The sequence below is a fragment of the Ostrinia nubilalis genome, chromosome Z (genome assembly GCF_963855985.1).
Source record: "Ostrinia nubilalis chromosome Z, ilOstNubi1.1, whole genome shotgun sequence".
In the NCBI taxonomy this organism is placed as follows: Eukaryota; Metazoa; Arthropoda; class Insecta; order Lepidoptera; family Crambidae; genus Ostrinia; species Ostrinia nubilalis.
The window spans coordinates 11,327,352-11,349,008 of NC_087119.1; the positions used below are offsets into that span (position 1 = coordinate 11,327,352).

Below are 21,657 nucleotides of genomic sequence, written 5' to 3' on the forward strand. Positions count from 1 at the left end.
ATATTTATATTCTGTTTCTTACTGGTATAGACTATTTAATAAATAACAAATTACATGCTGTAATGTCTGTCCACCTCAGGCCAAAGGTCCCATACTAAGTGGGCATAACCCTTTACTATCCGGCCGGATACCGGATAGTAACTCACTATCCGGCCGGATACCGGATATTAAAAAACTATGACAATTTCCTATTAATAAAATGAAATACATTAATCTTTGAGGTAAATATCAATAAAATGTGTTACAATAATGACGGCTTTTATTTAAAGTCCAAAAAGTTACAAAAAAGCCATATTAAGGCCTTTCAAAACTAATTTCTTTTTCTGGGCTATTCACTCTAATGACAAATACATAAATAGTAAATATCTGTTAATGTCGATATATTGCCAAATAAAATAGGCGATCTTTTTTTCACTGATGGTCTGATGACATGATGCAACTAATTAAATTTTCGCTATTCAATCACACACTCACGATTGCAACCGAAATTGAATTGAGAATGTTACTAGGTATGCAAAATCACTTGAAACCTATGTTACAGTTAAGCTTTTACATTTACAAATACATTAGTTTTTATTTCATTCAAAAATACCCAGTAGTTATGATTTTATAGGCATTCAAAGTTCGCTTAAATATTGAGTCCCGCCGACGGTCACGTGACCCCGTGTGACGTACATTCACAGCGTCCGCTCACTAGAAAACGGATATAAACATACTTAAATAAATTTTTTTTTGTAAATACACACTTATTATCCATATTAACACCCAGACCCATCACAGAAATTAAAATTGAACCAAACCCAAACTTGATGCGATTGTGTCGTTTTATTGCGAATTACCTTCCAGCTCCATCATTAGACCCCGATTACTATATAGAATTAAAATACTCATCAATACAAAACGAACGAGCCCAAACTCGATGCATTTAAGTCGTTTTATTATAGAGTTCCTATGGCCACCTTCCAGCTCCATCATCAGATCAGCTCCATGTCATCATAATATTGCATGGTCATCCAAATCACATGTGTTTGCGAAATTTCAGCTTAATCGGTTGCCTGGAAGTGGGTCTTAATTCAGCTTGCAAGATTCCACCCATACAAATATGAGCCAGTCACTGTAATATGACGTCACGCGCATAAAATGGCGGGCCGGCCGCCGCCCGCACTTTTAAAATTCAATATTTTGGAAACTAATTGACGTATCGAAATAATTCTTTCACGTGTATTTTTTATTTTTAACAGAGAATACAGAAAGCTAAAAAACAAAATTAGTGAACATTCTTCATTGATCTGCCCCCTAGACAAGTGGCAAAATCTGACATTCTATTCGGACGGATTTGATTTTCGAAAAGTGTGACTAATCTAGTCTACTAATAGACCCACTGATCGCGTTCGAAGCACCTGTGCGGCGCTTAATCGTCACGACATGCAACGAGACAATGGGCCAACTATCCGGCCGCCGGATATCCGGCTATCCGGCCTAGCAGCTGGCCGGATATCCGGTATCCGGTATCCGGCCAAACAACTATCCGTTTCATCTCTAGAAAATATAACATGATCTTCTATGTCCACGTTTTTTTTTAATTTTCAATTGTTTTCTAAATACTTATTTGTGTTTTTTTTTTCAAAAGGTTAGCTTTTAACACTTATGGTTAGTTACTGTCTGTTGTATTTCCTACCATTGATTTTTTTATTTATTAAAAAACAACTTTTATTTTGTGGTAAACGCATTAACTTTTTTAGCGTTAAAGATACAAGTAATACAAAGACGTTTATAAAATATGTAGTTACTTTTACGCTCTACAAATAAGTGTGACAATCGTTTAGATTGCATAGCGTACACGTGACTGTTATCAAGATACGACTTTTCAGGCAGAGTTCAGATTGACAAAAGTGCTATGTAAATATTCAGTTTATTGTCTGTCGCTCCGAGGTTGACGGTTGAACCCCTATTTTAGTGGGCTAACAGCTCTAAATTCTGTAATAGACGTGACGTGATGCAATTTTAAGTGGGGCAAAAGTGTTTGTCTTTAATGACACTAACTGCACGAACCGAGCCATGATTACGAATCAACTCCGAAAGAATTTAGTTGGTTTCCATATCAAAGTCTAAATCAACAATTCGATCCAGATTATTTAATTACCACTCGATATGAAAATTTAAGTTACGAAAACCTGAAAAATAAGATTTGTAATTGGACTGTTTTTAAATGACGGAATATATTATGTACATTGTCCCGTTTTCGGGCGCCTTGAAGCTTAAGGCCGTGTAGGCAAATACAAACTGAATAAAATCAATAAGCAGTACATATGCAATATACGCCTGACCACACAGCAGTTCTGTTACCATTATCAAGTAACGTGCGCTTAATTCGCGGTCGCGTTTCTTGTGCGCTATTCTGTTCTGCTTTTGTTCTGTACTGCAGTACGGAGGACGGTTCGCGAGCGTCAGTGGAATGCGAATATCGGATCTGTTCGAGTGGCTGACCACGTTATGACACTGACATCGCAGTTGTTCTCCTCGACCTAGTCTGCTGCTGAGCCATCTAAGGAGAGCTATCGAGAGCAGGGCCACCGGGCTCTTAAGGGGACATTGCTGCTTAACTGCACTCTTTTATTTTTAAACCTTTCTACATAAGATGAATGGCCTCAATAATATTTTTAGATTCTGTGAACAGTTTTAGAAACTTTCAGCTTTATACGGCTTCTTAATTCTAACATATAAGATTCGTTTCGTTAAATTTTTACCTGGTTAATGCTATTTCTTATTGTAATATTGATTAATAACAAAATGGAAACATTGTTGCGTATGTTGTGGCGTTTACCGTAAGTTTAAAGATTACAATGTAATTTAGCCTGTTGCTGAGTAAGTTTGTGAAACATCCTGTTGCGTATACTCCACAAAAAAAAACGCAATGCAGCTTGGCGATTTAACTGAGGCGGATTCATCAAAAAGCCCACGTAAGCCTGGGTAATCCCCGAATATTTCGCCATAGTATGGTTTCCAATCAGGAAAGATTTAAAAAATCGGATGAGTCATCTTACTTTTATCCCCGTACAAACGCTCATTGATCAACTTTTCTCTCCATGCTTAAAACGAAACTGTTCAATAATTAACCTTCCTTAATTTTGAAAATGTTCTTCATAGAATACCCATTATTCAGTGTGCCCTTTAAGCTGTAAACTTTAAGTGCAATCCATGTGACTGTGGGCCTGATGTTGATGTAATCACACTCACATTCATCGGAGTACCTTGCACACAAATGACATCAGGAGGGAGTGACTAATGCTGCATTATAAAACGGATACAAATGGTTACACGGAATGTTCCAAAACAAAACTTCAGACCCTGAGATTAACTATTTAATAATAATAACACTTTAAATATACGAAAACCACAGTGAATATCGTTGGTTGCGACACTCCGAATCGAATTAATTACCTCGCAACCGGGCGTAGTATTAAAAACCGTTTGCGCAAGAGTCGATCCGCACCTTGACACAGATACTGTTCAAACTGTCGTTTTGAATACACAAAAACCGGACGCTGCCTCCAGTCCTCCACTGTTCAAGTCACTTACGAATATACAGACGGTCGTAATATATTATTTACATACTGTCTTTACTTGTTCTTATTATACAATATTATGTATTATTAGGGGTGCACTATTATTGCATTCATTTGTGAACCTTGCGTAACCCCCTTTGAAAACACACCTGCATGAAACCATGGTATTTAACACAAAGGTCTCGTACGTATACCATCGGATTGCGAAAAGACAATAATCCGTACGTTTTTCACATAACGAACATTTCGTAATCCTTTGTTGGCGTTGACAAAGAATAAAAGAGAGTGCGTTCTCTTGACAATATGCGTATTTACAGGCTTCGTTTTTCAGTAAACGCCGCTTTAAATTCAATTTAAAATCTTTTGAAACGAGCTTAAAGTTTTACATAACGTTGCTTGGGATTGATGGGTCAGTAAGAAAACGCTACATTAATCAGTGTTTGCCGTTGAATAATAACTTTTTAGTTAGATAAAAATTTAAAAATAAAATATGTTGAATAATACATTTGGACAAGTTTCCAATTTTTTTTAATAAAGCTTGAAAATATAAATAAAACTAATAATAATTGTGAAAGAATCATGAAAATATCTCTACAAATACAAATTAAGTTACAAGGCCCTAAAGTTGCGCATAACAAATATTGGCGCCATTTTGATCGTTGTAGTCACGACAGTCATTCGAAGTACAAACAGCGGGTCTAGTCAAAACGCACTTTAAAATCGCAAACCCATAGCAAACCAGTCGCAAACAAATAAACAAATCGCAAAAGAGGTCGATAACAAAAAAGGCTTAGTCAAACGGCAAAAAATCGAATCGCAAAGCCCTACCTATCGATAATCGAAAGACTGGATTGAAATTTCCCATACAAAGGCTTAGCCAACATGCATTTAAGACTCAATCAAAATCGAATCGAATCGCAACACCCGCCATTTTCATTGCGATTAATAAAACCCCGGTGATAAGCTTCGATCGATCGAAAACCAATAGGGTGAGTTGCACCACCTAACTTTGACCGAACTATGACGTTAACCTGTGTTTTTTGTATGGAGTTTGACAGATTTTAGACGTTTGTCAAAGTTAAACTAAGATGGTGCAACCCACCCTAAGGCTGTTTTGACAAATCCGTATCGCGATGTCGTTTTGACAGTTAGTTTGACGGCGAAGCATAGACGTAAACAGAGAGCAGAAAGAAGGAAGAAACAAATAAAAAAAAAAGCTAAAAAAAGTAAAAACAATCGCAGTCATAGACATTTTTTAACTTTTATTCGATTTTGAATGAACTTTTATATCGCCGCGTCGTTGGTGGTTCAATGTACATTTTGGCTGTCATTTTCCGATCGAATCGAATTACTGGTGACGCGGCGACTGACATTAGTGAAAACTTCCTATCGGTTTGCGATGGCATTTTGACTAGACCCACAGTAAATCACCCCTATAGTTCCAAAATACTGGACTGTCCTATCGATGACATTGACAGTGGGGCGCCACCGTCAATACCGGATCGCTGGTTCCGATTTTTGCAATGTTGGAAACCATATAGTTGAACGATGGTAGCGCCCCCCTGTCATTGAGTTTGGTGGGACAGTTCAGCGTGGGTCATCTATAGCAGTGGGTCTAGTCAAAATGCCATCGCAAACCAATGTGAAGTTTTCACTAATGTCAGTCGCCGCGTCACCAGTGATTCGATTCGATCGGAAAATGGCAGCCAAAATGCACATTGAACCACCAACGACGCGGCGATATAAAAGTTCATTCAAAATCGAATAAAAGTTAAAAAATGTCTATGACTTTGCGATTGTTTTTACTTTTTCTAGCTTTTTTTTTTAAATTAGTTTCTTCCTTCTTTCTGCTCTCTGTTTACGTCTATGCTTCGCTGTCAAACTAGCTGTCAAAACGACATCGCGATACGGATTTGTCAAAACAGCCTTAGGGTGGGTTGCACCATCTTAGTTTAACTTTGACAAACGTCTAAAATCTGTCAAACTCCATACAAAAAACACCGGTTAACGTCATAGTTACGTTTAAAGTTAGGTGGTGCAACTCACCCTATTGGTTTTCGATCGAATCCAAGCTTATCACCGGGGTTTTAGTAATCGCAATGAAAATGGCGGGTGTTGCGATTCGATTCGATTTTGATTGAGTCTTAAATGCATGTTGGCTAAGCCTTTGTATGGGAAATTTCAAACCAGTCTTTCGATTATCGATAGGTAGAGCTTTGCGATTCGATTTTTTGCCGTTTGACTAAGCCTTTTTTGTTATCGACCTCTTTTGCGATTTGTTTATTTGTTTGCGACTGGTTTGCGATGGGTTTGCGATTTTAAAGTGCGTTTTGACAAGACCCGCAGTGCTGTTGACAGATCCAACTTTTTTTAAAGTCTAGTAGTTTTTAATTTTTCAGCCAGGGTCACTCAAGATTCTTTCTTAGTAGAATTGTGTAACCTTTTTTGACTTAACCAAGACCTGCCCAAATTTAAAAAGAAAAAGAAGATTTTGACATTATAGATAGACAATGCGTTAGGGGTGGTAAGCATTGTGATTAAAGAGGTGGCTTGACTAGGGTTGCCAGGTCCAAAATCACAAAAGCCGGACTTTGTGTTTCATTTGGCCGGACATTTTAACCTAAAAGCCGGACATGTTAAAGGGGTGGGGGGGGGTGCAATTAGTCATCATCATCATCGGTTGCTAACCAACATCCTGATGCGTGCGCTTCATATGATTCTGTGGCTTGACTTTCGCCTGGCGCGGCAACCAAATAAAAAGCCTAACAAAAGCCGGACAGGCCGGACAAGGCAACATTTGGCCGGACAAGCCCCTAAAAAGCCAAACATGTTTTAGCCGGACGCCTGGCAACCCTAGGCTTGACGTCACGGCACCGCCTACTATGTTTAAGTTCCACGCGAAAATATGGAGGTAATTTAAATAATTAATTTCTAAGCCATTTCTTGACGTATTTCAAAAATAACTTCACCGGCTTTTTCGTTTCGGTCTGTATTTTAATCCCATTCAGTGAAATCTGATGTTTTGAACATCACGAAACTTCTCCACTGTACGTAGTTTACAAAATATAGTAACTAAGCTACATAACAAAGTATGCTAAAATGGATGATTTTATTTTTTTAAACTTTAGGCTCGTTTATTTATGTGATTTCAAACTAAAATAATAGAATCTCCAAAATGTAGAGCTCAAAGTCAATGGACGTACTTTAATAGCATTTGAAATTAATAAAACTTCAAGTAATATGAAACCCATTTTATAATTTAGATTAAATTTGTAGATTTGTGAGTATTGTGAAGCAAAATGTTATTATGCAATAATTATTGAACATTATTTCAGGAACATAGTACCTATCCCATCCCAACTAATTATATTATAATATCCCAACTAATATTATAAATGCGAAAGTAACTCTGTCTGTCTGTCTGTCTGTCTGTCTGTTACGCTTTCCCGCTTAAACCTCGCAACCGATTTTGATGAAATTTGGCATAGAGATAGTTTGAGTCCCGGGAAAGAACATAGGATAGTTTTTATCCCGGTTTTTGAAACAGGGACGCGCGCGATAAAGTTTTTCTGTGACAGACAAAATTCCACGCGGGCGAAGCCGCGGGCGGAAAGCTATCTGAAAATAATCCGAATCGCTAGCGAGTGAACAACTATAGACCTTGCTTTGGTACCTAATATAATAAAGGTAATTTAATAAAGGCTTGAGTCACAAAATTATTACTAGTTTAAGGACTTAAAAAGGAACTCAAAAATCAATTTATTTTGTAGAACTTTTCTAGATTTGTTCTGATATCACAGGCCCGAAGAACCTGCCTAGTTTTCCAAGATAGATTGATATGCTTCAGGGGACTCAGCAAGTCAAGTCACAACTTGTAACGACTAAAGCCTGTCATAATAAGTCAAACGCCCATGGCGTCTCATAGTGTTATTATGACATTATTATACTGGTGCAGGATGTATGGCCCTTTACACACGATTAAAGTACACAGTTTCATTACAGATTTAATTTGTATTTCCGATAAAAGTAATAAATACATGAATATGCCCATATTCATTAGAGTTGGGATAATAATACCCACGTTATTACTTATACAACATGTAGAGCGCAACATATAGTCTTGATTTATAAACCGAAATAATATGTTTTGATTCTGATACTCTTATGGTTATGGTTATTGTAATAATTTTTGTTGTTATTGTCAACATTAAACCTACCTTTGGGTTCAGACGACGACAGCATGTCAAGCTAAGCAATGCAAGATCTTTATGCCGTTAAAATAGGAGTAATTTTGCGACGAAAATGTATGTCTGTACGTGTATGGCTAGCACGAAAAACTTTCGAGTTCAAATCGTTTGCATACTCGAATCGCCATCAAAAGATTTAGTAATAAACTACAACAGCGCCCTTGTGAACGTGTCGTAAAGTGAACTTAGTATGAGATGTGGTTGCACGAAACTAATTTTGAGGATCAAAATTGTCACGTTGTCGTTTAATTCGAAGATTGGGTATCTAATTTTATCGAATACGCAAACGATTCGAAGACGAAAGTTGTTCATGCTAGAGGTACTGATGTGCTGTTGTCTGTACCTTGGGCCAAGGTGCCAATTTAGGCGTACATCCTTTTCAGAAAACAGGCGCTGGACATCCAAATACCTATATTGTCTCGTATTTACAAACAAAGTATCGCTAACATATTTATAATGTTTATTTATTTATAGTTACCTATTACGTGTACGTGTACCTACCTACCTACTATAAATAGATGGCAATTAAAAATGTCTACTTAAACTAAAATTAATATATCTACTCATTATTACTCACTCTACATACAATAATGAATATGTAGCCGTTTTGTGAAAACATGCTGAATTTCAATTAGGTACAATTATTTTACAGTAAAAGTAGAGAACTAGTAAAGCCAAGTCTTTGAAATTACTGCTAAATGTAGTGTTTTCAGTGGCAACAATTTACGGATATCTACCAACACGTTCTAGTTACATAATATTAATTAATTACCCTCAAGTTAAAAAAACTGAAGTAAAAAACTTATGTATTTTTAAACGCGACTCAAAGCTCAGGCTTTGATTTTCTTCGATTCCTTTGCTTTTTATTTGTTTTTCAGCCTATTTCATTTCAAGTTTCAACGTTGAAAAGATAGAAAGTGGCAGTGGGTCTGTTGCAATTACTCGTGCATAGACAAAAGTAGATACCTCGTGTAAATATATTCTGACACCCGTATTCACAAACGATGCTTGCTTAAGTGAAGCAGCAAATCGAAGGCACAGCGTTGAATACGAGTATAGCTCTGTGATTGGTTTGTGGGTGACCCTGTGCGTCCACGCGCACTGCGAGACCAAACAGTAATGTTTGTGAATACGAGCGTAAGTATTCAAATTTTTGTACAGTGCACGTGTATTGTACTGCACACCTAGTTAAAGACTGAATAATATTATACTAATACTATTCAAAGACAAAAGACGACGAAACATGTGAGTTTTGTAATATCTAGGTATGTATGTACCTACCTACCTACATAACATTTTTACTTACCGCTCTCTATACTTAAATATAGAGTTTATAATTTAGTTTTATCTATAAAATTGCCACTTTTCATGGAAAATAATGAAAACTCATTTTTCAGTACAAAAATTTTGCTTTGTCTACATTCTGCAAGATCTGCACAGTTTTATCTAATCTCCCAGCCAGTCCAGCTTAATCCTCCAATGTCCTAATCGAACTGGGAACACAAAGTGTTTCAACTTTCAATCCACTTTGTGCTCAGGGAATTGACTACAGGACCTTCGGAGGGCTGCTATCTAGACCGGAGAGGCGTTGTATCGAAGGAGTAGTCGACTTGACATCTACCTTCGTTGAGATTGAGATTTTTTGTTTATAAAATTGAAAATTAAAGGGTATGTAGTAAGTAAGATTACTTAGGATTTGAAACAATTGTCACGTCATTATTTTATTCCCATAACAAGATGATAAATAAATAATAAAAAATATCCTTGGACAGTTGATGGACAGATGATGTGCGTTAGGTACCACCTACGTTAACAACACAAGTAAATAAAACTCACTGGCTGGACCCCTAGTTTCTCACAACTTCAATAAAAACATTCTAGCCCTAAAATCCGAACTTTCAAATTGAGTTCACGACCTAGTGAGGTTATAGATCAATCGCATTCACAGCGAATAAACACCTCAAATATGCCACAAAAATAGAGCAGAGTATGATGACACTAAAAATACGCAATCGTAGTACTATTACTCACGAAAATGTCTTTTGTTAGGCGAGTGTATTCTTAAGAATCGAGATAGTAACGTCTTTGTTCAATAAGGGGTGTTCTTTCACTTATGGGGCGAATTTTGAGACAGATGGTTGACCTTAGAAAACCAGAACTGTATACACGAGTCTCTCATTACGAAATATCAAGGACCCGGGCTCTCGATTACATTGAGAAGCCTTATAAGTGCTGACGTATGTAGTTAGCCCTCCCGAGTAAAAGTGTTTACACACGCGGACATTGTAACAAGATAACCAACCATTTTTCTTATTTTCTATTTTTTCTGTTTAAATTTTTTAGTTGACGGCTTATGCGTATCAATTACACCACCCTTCACTATGGTAGGTAATATAGGGACAAACTGTTCAGCAGTTTGGCAGATTAAAATTAATAAAGGGCGGATAGTTCACTTAGATTTAAAAAAAAAACAATAATCAAAAAGCAGTTCTGGTTAGTGGCAGAACATCACTAGATGCTATAAGAAGCAACGATGGCCGTCACAGACGTCTTTATAGCATAGAAAGAAATACTAAAGGGAATTCCTAACAAGTGTTCTACCTACATATTTCCACGATAACAAGTCCTTGCTATGTGGGAGAATAGTGTTACTTTCTGTACTATTTTAGTACAATATTTTCAAAGGTGACTAAGTAAAATACTCTAGTAATGGTAGGTATACTCTAACTCTAAACACCCTAAGGTATTACTACTTGTCTTTTATCTTTCTTTGTCCAAGACTGATAAAAAGTTATACGCCACCATTAATAAATTATTATCTGATTAACTACAACATATCTAGTTTAAAAAGTAATATCTCTTATTTATATCCAAAATAAAACCTACGACAACAATTATTTTATTTGCCCTTTTATCACACACCCTAAAATACGAGTATATTGTGAATCAACTGACATACTTGTTAAGTACGGCCTATCAAGCTTGACTCTCCCATAGATTTTGTAGAGCAAGAAACCATTAGTTCGTGAAATCGTGAACTCAATTAACTTTTTGTTGATTTCGGTACTAAAATTCGAATTTTACAGCAAATTTAAAACTAATTGTTCCTTCTGCTGCATTAATACTAATGTAATTAATATACATTAATGGAATATTAATTGAGAGGATCTGCAGCGTTTTAATGCCAAAGAACTTTGATTATGGAATTTGTGTCCAGATCGGATAAGGATATTTTCGAACCCTGATCCAGATCGAAAATGAAGGTAAAGGTTGTCTGTTGGTTTGAAAGCTGTAGGTCATGAAACTCCGAGCGAAGTAAGTAGAGCCTACTAATTTTTATACAAAACTTGTGATTATGAAGTAATTGAAAAATTAATGGGATTTGATACACAAAATAATCCTACCTTAATATTTGCCTGATGTAAATTACTTTAATTTAAAATCGATCTTTTTGTTCTCTTTTAATTCATTTTGTATCTTGAATCACGCTGTTATGTTAATGTTTATGATAATTCCTTACACATCATTGATTGGTTTTAACAAAGGCATTTTCTGCGGATAAACTGGGATTCCTTCAATTGGGAAAGTATGCCGCAGTCGGCGCCAGCTTTAGTAAGTCAGGGCACGAGGGCCGGCGTCATCGGAATTATTTTTATTGAACCATTAGAATATGCTCCACGCTTAAAATAGGGTATTTCAATGTTTCGTGGGTCGCCTTTAGTTGTTGTAATGTTAATTAAAATTTCCCTGTATCCTTTTGTACCTCATCTGGGAAGGGTCATCATATTGTTTACTACAACTGTTATTTCAATAAAATACAAATTTCTAACTAATACGATCAATTCAATTTCATTTTCCTCGTGAGGAAACTTGTTTGAAATGTTTCAGGGATTGCTTAATCTATCTATACAGGGTGGAAACGATAAGTGATCTCACTCGATTATTTCTAAACTATACAAGATATCGAAAAACTGGTTACTGATCCTGAAAGTGCTTGACGAGCTCTTTCAAACGGTACCAATAATAAGTTACAGAATAAACTGGAACTATCCGAAAATTCAATGTTTCCAGCTTCCATACATTTGGTAAAGTTACATAATATTAAAAACTACACAAGATATCGCAAAACTAGTTACTGATCCTAAAAGTGCTTCATGAGCTCTATCCAACGGTATCAACAATAGCTTACAGAATAAGTTGGATCTATCCAAAAATTCAATGTTTCCATCTTCCATACATTTGGTACTATCACAGTCATGGCACTCATCTCTTGATGATATTATAGCAAGCCTAAAAAAATGTTTTTCCACAAATAATTTTAAATAAGATGCAAGTTACGAGTTTATTTAACCGACTTTTATGTTTATTATTTAACAAAAAAATAATTACACTTCTAATATGTGTGGTTGGCATACATTTAGTATGGAAGCTGGAATCATTGAATTTTCGGAAAGTTCCAGTTTATTCTGTAACCTATTATTGGTACCGTTTGAAAGAGCTCGTGAAGCACTTTCATGATCAGTAACCAGTTTTTCAATATCTTGTATAGTTTAGAAATAATCGAGTGAGATCACTTATCGTTTCCACCCTGTATAAATAAAAATGAATTGCTGTTCGTTAGTCTGATTAAAACTCGAGAACGGCCGGGCCGATTGAGCTGATTTTGGTTTTAAAATGTTTGTCGTAGTCCAAGGTAGGTTTAAACGGTGAGCAAATAAGGAAAAATTGCGATGGCTTATTTATTGCCTTTAAGGCGGAACAGAGTTCGCGGGGTCAGCTAGTATGCAATAAAAAATTTGAAATTCAATTTCAATTTGACGCATGACGATTTTTTACCTGTCTAGTGCTATTGCAACTGGAGGATGAAAAACGGATTCTAAATATCTTTACATTCTCGTACTCATTACACTAACATTGGCTCTATAAGAATTTAAACCCCCGGCCGCAACGCCGTATGGTTGAAGTCTGAAACGCGCTGCCAGTGGGCTGAAGGATTTATTTTCCTTCTATATGCATACATATACTTTACATTAAGAATGTATTTTAAGATACATGATAGCTCGTCGGATCGAGCTGTGTTGTGCATCAGTGCGTAACGTGTACTGACTGTAAATACCTACACTTATGGACGATGTGCGATTACTACTCTGACGCGTAACTGGGTCACTGGGTCACAAGCGAGGTCCACTGATAGTACAGAGCTGTTGTTTTCCAAACTACATTACATGTGATATTACGAGTACGTCTGCAGATAAATAACAGTCAATAAGTGCTACTGCTTAAAAAGATATCACGTACCTAAGAAAAAGTAATAGTAATAACCAACAGCGACACATGAAAGTATCCCACTACAGGGTGGAATTTTGTAATGCCACCTGGAGGGAAAGTACTTACTGACTCTTAATAGTTAGAAAATTTTACTCAAAGAAAACATTCCTTTATTTTTTAAAAGAAAAAAAACTGCATTCTAAGATTTTCGATTTTTTTTCGAAAATTCACCACCACACCATTATACATTTTTTTGGAAATAATGAAAATAATTTAAGATTTCATGGATTTCCTTTCATTTGATTTATCAAGTTTGTTAGAGAGATTTTATCCTTATACATAACTCTAACGATCGTTGCAATAAAAATACAGGATGTAATTTTTAACAGATTTTAGTTAAGTTCGATTCCCAGGTGGGAAATCTTTGAATGCAGTTCTATTTCTTTAAAAAAATAAAGGAATGTTTTCTTTGAGTAATGCCCTCCAGGTGGCATTTCAAAATTCCACCCTGTATAGTGTCACCAATAGAATCTGAACCTGCAACTGGCACAATAGTCCGATATGCCATCCACCACCAAAAACTGCTCGATTACGAATTTCTATGTATACCTACAATTTATAAAAATAACTACGAATTACAATTCTTACCTAACGCTCTAAAAACCTTAAAATTATAAAGGCATATTAAAAAAGTAATTGCTTTTTAAAACATCTTTACCACTGCTTAATTAAAAAACTCTTGTTAAACGATTTCATCAATCATTAAAAACGATTGACTTATTAAGACTTTATTTACGTATTTTTCCTATATTTTCCAAATAATAAGTTGAGTTTTAGGCGTGGGCGATACAAAGTGGAAAAGACTCAAACATTTTCATTTGCACGTTTATTATGCATGTGAGCTTCTAATATCGAGATTCGAGGATGTAAATATTCCTGTAACATTTAGGATAATATAAGAAATTAACCCAACAAGCAAAATAGTCCTATAAAAATTACTGAGTGTTGTAAACGTTCTTAAAGAGAACAAGATATTATAATAATTTATAATGCACTAAGTTTACTATAAGATTACTATAAGATTCCATCGTTATAGGCTTGGTCGAGATTATTATGTGCACTATTAGATAAAACAACCGTATACGGTACTAGACCAAGCACTTTATTTAAGTAAATGTCAGCATGATAGTCGATCATTAAAACATTGTCATGTATTTTAGAGCTTGGTGACATTGTGCAAGTTCTACTTCTTTATAAGATCGTTATAAGATGCGATGCTCATAGGGCCCAGAACAGACGGTTAAACGCAACTGCAACGAAACTGCAACTTTCTGATGATTCTGATGAATGAAACTGAAACTGAAAGTTTCAAACTGATCGCATCATGTGTGGTCTCTCAACGGACGCTATGGCAGAAACTTAGATGCAACTCAAAAGTAACTAGCAGTTGCAGTTGCGTTTCACCGTATGTTCAACAGACGGTGACCAAACCACTGGACGGATCGGGCTGAAATTTAGCATGCAGGTAGATGTTATGACGTAAGTATCCGCTAAGAAAGGATTTTACGAAACTCCACCTCTAATGGGGTAAAACGGTATCCACGCGTACGAAGTCACGGGCTAGTACTTAATAATCGTCTAATTAATTACTCTGACATGTAACGATAAATAAAGCAATAAACTCGATTATTGTACATACATTGAAGTATGCGTGCCGTGCCTCAAGTTATTTGTTCTATTTTAATGTTAGTCGAACGCTCCAACCTTGCTCTACTTTCGTGATTACAATTAAATAAAAAGAAACTGGTAGGTGCATTTAATGCCCCCAGTAGACATTTTGGTTATCTACAATGGTTAAGTAGGTAGTCACTTACTTTTGGTTCAATTCTTTGCATTATTTCTCTATACAGAAGTTTCAGAACAAAATGGCCTGGTTTCAGACCTGTGAGACAGCTCTAAGAATAAATAAGTAGGAGCTTCTTACTCCAATTTTCTTCACATGGAAAACTAAATAATGGATGCCCATTGCCCATAGTAGCCTTCGGCCAATCGATTTTATTGATATGGTTGTGGCACACTAAAAGAAGTGTTCAATTAATTTGTAAAATATTTGACAAACACACTCCGCGTCAAAATCGATTGAAATGCTGATTTTTACGGGAATGAGTCATTACGTAACATCATCGTATTCGCTAAACTCGAATAGAAACCTTCAACGAGAAAACCTAATAAGAAGATTCGTTGATCTTATCTCGTTCTGTTAGAATATACAAGTATAGGTACTAAGCTACTAAAGTAGACGGTATGGCGTCACTGTGGTAAAGAACCTACGAAGAAAGTATTTCGAAAAGAAGTATAGTTTGATGGAAAACCTGTCATGGTTAAACTCCACTGGTAAATAAAAATAAAAAAAACATAACTCTCTACATGATTGCATAGATTTTTCTAATTTTGCATAAAACAGATTTTTAGCCCTTTCGAAAAGTATTAAAGATCTATTATCTGATTTACGATTAAAGAAAATTTCTTTCTGCTCACGTCACGCGGTTCCTGCGTTATTACGAACGACTACGACGCAATACCTGGGAGAAACAGGCTTCGACGAAGTGAAAAATCCTCCTTCCATGCTGTCTAAACCAGATCCACCAACTACGTAGACTCCGGATTAATATAATTTTAAAAGCAATTTCAAAAGTTACGAAGATTCGAGATAAAGGAAGAATATTGCATTTTACAAGTATAATCCAATTGGAATATATTAATTAAGTACCCACCTACTTCGACTTTTGGAAGGTAAGTCTTAGAGAATTTGAAAAAAGTGCAACTGCAACCGTGTTATGTGGTCCTTTATGTTGTTGTTCTTAAGTATTAATCAAATAACCCATTAATTAACCATATTATTAGTTTCTTTAACGAATTCTTGCACTAATCTAATATAAATACTGTCTGTTCCTGTTAAGGTAAATTCATTAGGAAACCGGCAAACTTCGCAACTACAAAGTTTCTTAACTTTTAAGTGTTGATCGAACCATGGTGTATATTACGTTGCAATTTATAAATTATTTTCTGAAAAAAGCAAAATTGAGGTAGAGGAAATTTAAATACTAAACTTCTTTGGAAGTCGTAAAGTCAAAGAATGAACGAACGAAGAAGTTTACGTTCTGTTACATCCCTCTGATGTACATAAAACCCCTGATGCCCAGAAAATCCTGCGGCATCAGCATTTTTGCCCGAGTTGGCTCGCCCGCTTCACGGGCTCGCCAGTTCTTCGCTACCACTCGTGCGTGACGGCTGCCTCTTTCAAATCCAATCATTGTATTTTATTTTAGCCAGAATAATTAGCCTTTTTTAAAAAGACTCTATCAAAGCCCGGCCTAACAGTTCGAAAGGGAACACTAAAATGAACGAAATGAAGTGAGTCATATGAATCCAGATTTAGACTCAGACTCAAAGAGAGCCGTACAAGACTGAAAATGTGTTGTTCAAAAGCGAAATGAACCGAAGCTGTCTTTGGGGAAGAAAGATACTTGGGTATATTTTATGTTATTCTTGATAGGCGAAAGTGCTCAGGTTTTGTAGGTATTCGATTTCTTTACAGATGAGATTTAGTTTGCTCCAGGAATTTAATAGCGTTGAGTTGGTTCGATGATCTTCCACAATTATGATCTATGTTTGAAACGTTTTGGTCCATTTCTTTAGTCGAAATAATACAGAAGACGAAAATTGGTATAAAGTAAGTAGGTATTACTTAAGCTGTCTTCTCGTTAAGGAAGTTACTGACTGGAAACTAGAATTAATTGAGACGAAAGTGAGAAAGTGAATTTGAAATAGTGAAATAGGTAGTAGGTTTGATTTTCATTTAAAATGATACGATTCTTCTTCTTCCTATCTTTTTTAACAATATCAATCAAAGTCCCCGTTATTCAAATAGGAGTTTTTGAATAAGTAGGTATCAATGTAAAAAAGCCTGATACAAAAGATATAGCACGCTAATCTGTGACAAGGTCTAACAGCAGATAAACAGCAATAACAAACAACAATTTACATTTAAAGACTAGTTTCAATCTGATAAACATTACTACAGCTGCGATTTACCACCCACTTGTCGGATTCCAAACAGAATCATCGTTCGTCCTAATTTCCCAGAATACCCAGAGCACTTGTAACAACGCGCCATTACGACAGAAAAAATCTGCAAGAGATCCCTGTCTTCGTCTACCAAATGTATTCATGACATAACATAGGCAAGATGCACCATGTTACACATTCCCGAGGTGACCATATGGTGTAATATTAGCAGCCCGTAGCAGCGAGACAGGCAAACGTGTCCTACTGACATCGAACGAAATCAAAATGCGACGTCGACGAGCCACCCCACTGAATACAAAACGACATCACTATGTAACGTTGAATAGTTGATCACTCATTCACCGCAAGATTGAAGCTAATTATATATTCCAACTATTCTCGAAACATGTTCCGTGAGCCACAACTATTCAGCAGTAAGCCAGTAACTCTAAAATACTGTTTCACTCAGCCGATTCTAAACGCAGGATAGCGCGAAAAAAACCAACGCGGCGTTGCCACACCGTGCAGCGCGTACGAACAGGTAGCCTCCACAATGCACAACATAATGTCCTTATGTATTATATATTTTTATTTCTGTTATTATTATACAACACTTGTCTTTTTCTATATGAGAAAATAATATTCTTGGCCAATTTCAGACAGGCCTTGGGTCCCAATATTATTTCTTAGAAGATTCCAATATGAATTTATTACACATATTAAATAGGACATAATTATAAATTACATACTTTATCGCAAGAATGTAACTGCTGTAAGATGTTTATTGGGTCACAGGAGCTATATTTTAGATCGATTATCTACAGATCAATGAAAAAATTACATCCGCCTTGGAACATCCCAGCTTATTACCTACTTGTCGTACAGAACATCTTATCGTAAAGCAAATGTAGCGCAAGTACTTACCATTAGACGGATCGACGTACGCGATTTTTAAGTCGATTTCAATTGTCTCGGGTGGTTTGGAGTCCGCTGAGCTCATGTCGAAATCCAGAGGCACGCTGGTTACGATGTCGCTCTTGGCCTGGCTCGTGGAGGCGGCCAAACTCTGCGTTACACTCATTTTTGGAGCGTCTTCGTGCATAATACACGGCACTATAACGAGGCAACTCAATTAACTTATCTACAAAATGTCTAAAACGTAGGTATACGGTAATATTCAGGTAACTATTATATTTCAAAAATCGCCCATAAATAGCGATAATACGATTTAAAAACCAAATGTAGGTCTCTAGGCCACTTCACTTACACTTTGATATTCCGACCGACATAATTCGGGTTCAATGGAGCTACCGTACTCATGACTGACATTGAAATAAGTCGGTAAAGGGCAGTAAGAAATTAACCTAATTCGAAATTATAACTATGTTGACCTATTTAACAAAAAAATACGTAAAAAAATATTTATAAATAAAGTAAACGTTCATTTATCTAATTATGAATCTAAATATAATGATCGGAATCAAAGAAAAACAGATATGATTACTTTTATGTCTTTATTCTCAAGAGTGTATATTACCTCCAAAAATATTTAAATGAAATAAAATGACTGGGTTGACTTATGAATACGCTCTGTTGTGTAATAAATGACCGTTTCTATTGCACAATCCTTTCACAAGGGCTCTGAATGTAGGTCAATCTTTATGAGTATGTCTGTTGAATGTATTATGACTTGTTATTTCAAGATAAATAAAAAATATTTGTGCGTATAAATTAGATATATATTTTAAATGTGTATATTATTTGACGATTTAGTGTCCATATCGTATGAGTTCAATTAAAAGTAACTAAAATTAACCATTAAAAACATCCGGTTTAACATCGCCATATTAACATTTTGAATACCAGCTAGTTTAAGTAAACTAACACAGAGGGCGCCCGTATTCCAATACTTTTGACGTTTATACAGTGAATTAGCATCATTTTCTGTACGAATTTCGTGTTAAGACATATTATTAATTCGTTACAAACACTTTTGTATGCAAAAAGTACTTGTTTAACTGAATATTTTATTAATTACATAAAACAAAAAGTTGCCCATGAACGATATTTAATTAAGGTAGCTCCATCTAGCGCGCCGAATGGAATCACTTTCAGCTCTACAAGACAAAGCATTTCCAGCAAAAAAGGCGCGTGTTTTCAAATAGCATGCACTGAATAACTTGTTTAAAAGTTTGATGATAAATATATTGATGAGTTATTTATGAATGTATGAGCGTGTTTTTATCTGATGGAACGCGAAATGATATTTAAAGTGAGCACACTAAAAGCAGGTAGGTAAGTACTTACTTAATAATTACAAACTTTTAAATTATGTAAGATGTAAGTCTGAAGACGTTCGCAATTTATTTTAATCGTAAAGTAGAAAGAGCGTCTGTATATGATAACCGCCATGTTTACAGGGTTAACTTCTTAAGTACTCGTAAGAAAGGTGGTATTAGTAGGTACCATTTTATTAAATCGGACATCTAAATCTGGGGGCACGGCAGTGCCCCCACCAAGTCGAGCAAAAAAGCGGCACGGCCGTACCATCCTTTTCTCGAAGCAATTCAGGCCATTTTCGACCGTCTGTAACTTCGTTGTGGATAAAACTAGAAGGCTGAATTTTCATTAGCTATGCAGGCATTGTAAAGACACGGTATATTTAAAATTTCATCCAATTTGAACCAGTAGTTTAAGAATTATAACGGGTCAAAGTTACTTAATTTTGTCACTCACTGACTGACTGACTGACTGACTGACTGACTGACTCACCGATCATCAAAATTCTAAGGCACTTCTAGCAGACCTAGAAGCTTCAAATTTGGAATATAAGTAGTGTTTGGTGTATGAATCAAGGAAAAACTAAAATATTTGGGGGCACGGTAGTGCAACCGCCAAGTCGAATAAAATTTTTCAATTTCGGTCCAGTTTTCTAGATACATAACTGCTGTCTACAAAATACAAAAAGAAATGAGATCCCATCAAAAACAATACTTGTCAAAAAAACCAAGTCTCGCAATAACTCAGTTGTTCTACGGTAAAAAGTTGTGAGATCCATGTAATACCAAGTCCAGGCCAGTGTTGCCAACAGCTACCAAAGGCTCGTAGCTAGGAATTTAACAGAAAGTTGCTAGATTGAGTATTTTTTTCTCCCTAAAAAGTAGCTAGAAGTAGCTGAATTCCGAAGTAAATAAAATACTAAAGAAATAAATCACTGCAGTTAATAAATCAGCTATAAACTTTAACCAACTTAACTTTTATACTGTGACTACTTAATTAACTAATAAAAGAAGACAATATTTTGATTATCTACCGAATATTATAATTATCTAATTATGTACGAGAAGATGTAGAAGGTTCAGCTGCACATGATTTGGAATATTTGTCAAGTACGGCTTTAGGAAAAACGTGATTGTGACAGCACTGGCAGCTTTTCCTGAGCGAATCTTTTATGCATAAAATAGAATTCAGAGTTATAAACTCATTCTATTCCTCTGTTTATTTTTTATTAAATTCACTTGGGAGAACAACCTCTGAATTTGAATGCGGAAGTGAAAGACATGCTATAGCGAGTTCACTTATGTCTTCAAATACTTTGTAAAAATATATGATAATCAATAGTTGCTAGAAAAAGTAGCTAAAAAGTTTAGCTACAAGTTAAAAAAAATTGTAGCTGCCTGACATCAAAAAGTTGCTAAATCTAGCTATAAAGTAGCTAAGTTGGCAACACTGGTCCAGGCCAGGAAATCTTTAACGTTTTACATAAATATTTGACTTGGCCATCGCATGAAAACACGTGTAAATTAAATTATTTAGTGCGATGGCCAAGTCAATAATTTATGTAAAACGTTAAAGATTTCCTGGCCTGGACTTGGTATTACATGGATCTCACAACTTTTTACCGTAGAACAACTGAGTTGCGAGACTTGGTTTTTTTGACAAGTATTGTTTTTGATGGGATTTAGATCTTTCGCTTTGACTCTACATATTTTAAAGGTCACTGCTTCAACAGTGTTGTGTTTTAAACATAGGTAGTCAATACCAGCTTTTTACCCGTGACTTCATTAGATAAATTTCAAAGCACTTATGTACTTAATTAACCAAAAATAAAATAAATTATTTTGTATTTAAGAAATAACAACTTAACATTAGGTAATCCATTGTAGGTACTTATTTATTAGCGACTCTACTCTTCACCCCTTTCAGTATTTCCGACTTTACATCTGTTGCTCTAGTTGCCTCGGTAATAAAGTAATTGTAAGCCAACCAGCGTATCCACGAAATACTTATTTAACTGACAGGACGTCAAACCATAGTTTTTAAAGAAAATTAAACCTAAGAGGAGAACCTCCACCGCGGAGGTTTCACGCGTCGGCAACACTCCACAGATTTTAATAGTCAATATCTACCGGACTCCGTGTTAAGAGATCCCTCGACACTAACGTAATATGTATTACATTTCCTTACTCTACATTTTCTATCAGACTACGCAGTAGAATTACAATTCG

The 21,657-nt window shown here is 35.7% G+C and overlaps 1 protein-coding gene across 1 annotated transcript in view; it reads right to left on the reverse strand.

Annotated features, from left to right (window-relative positions):
* LOC135087133 (nuclear hormone receptor FTZ-F1) overlaps positions 1-18,427 on the reverse strand; it is a 117,336-nt gene extending 98,909 nt beyond the window's left edge. The window contains exon 1 of the mRNA XM_063981972.1: positions 18,074-18,427. Coding sequence (XP_063838042.1) covers positions 18,074-18,251 — 178 coding nt within the window. The 5' untranslated portion in view covers positions 18,252-18,427. The remainder of the gene's footprint in view (positions 1-18,073) is intronic.
* Between the last annotated feature and the right edge of the window lie 3,230 nt (positions 18,428-21,657).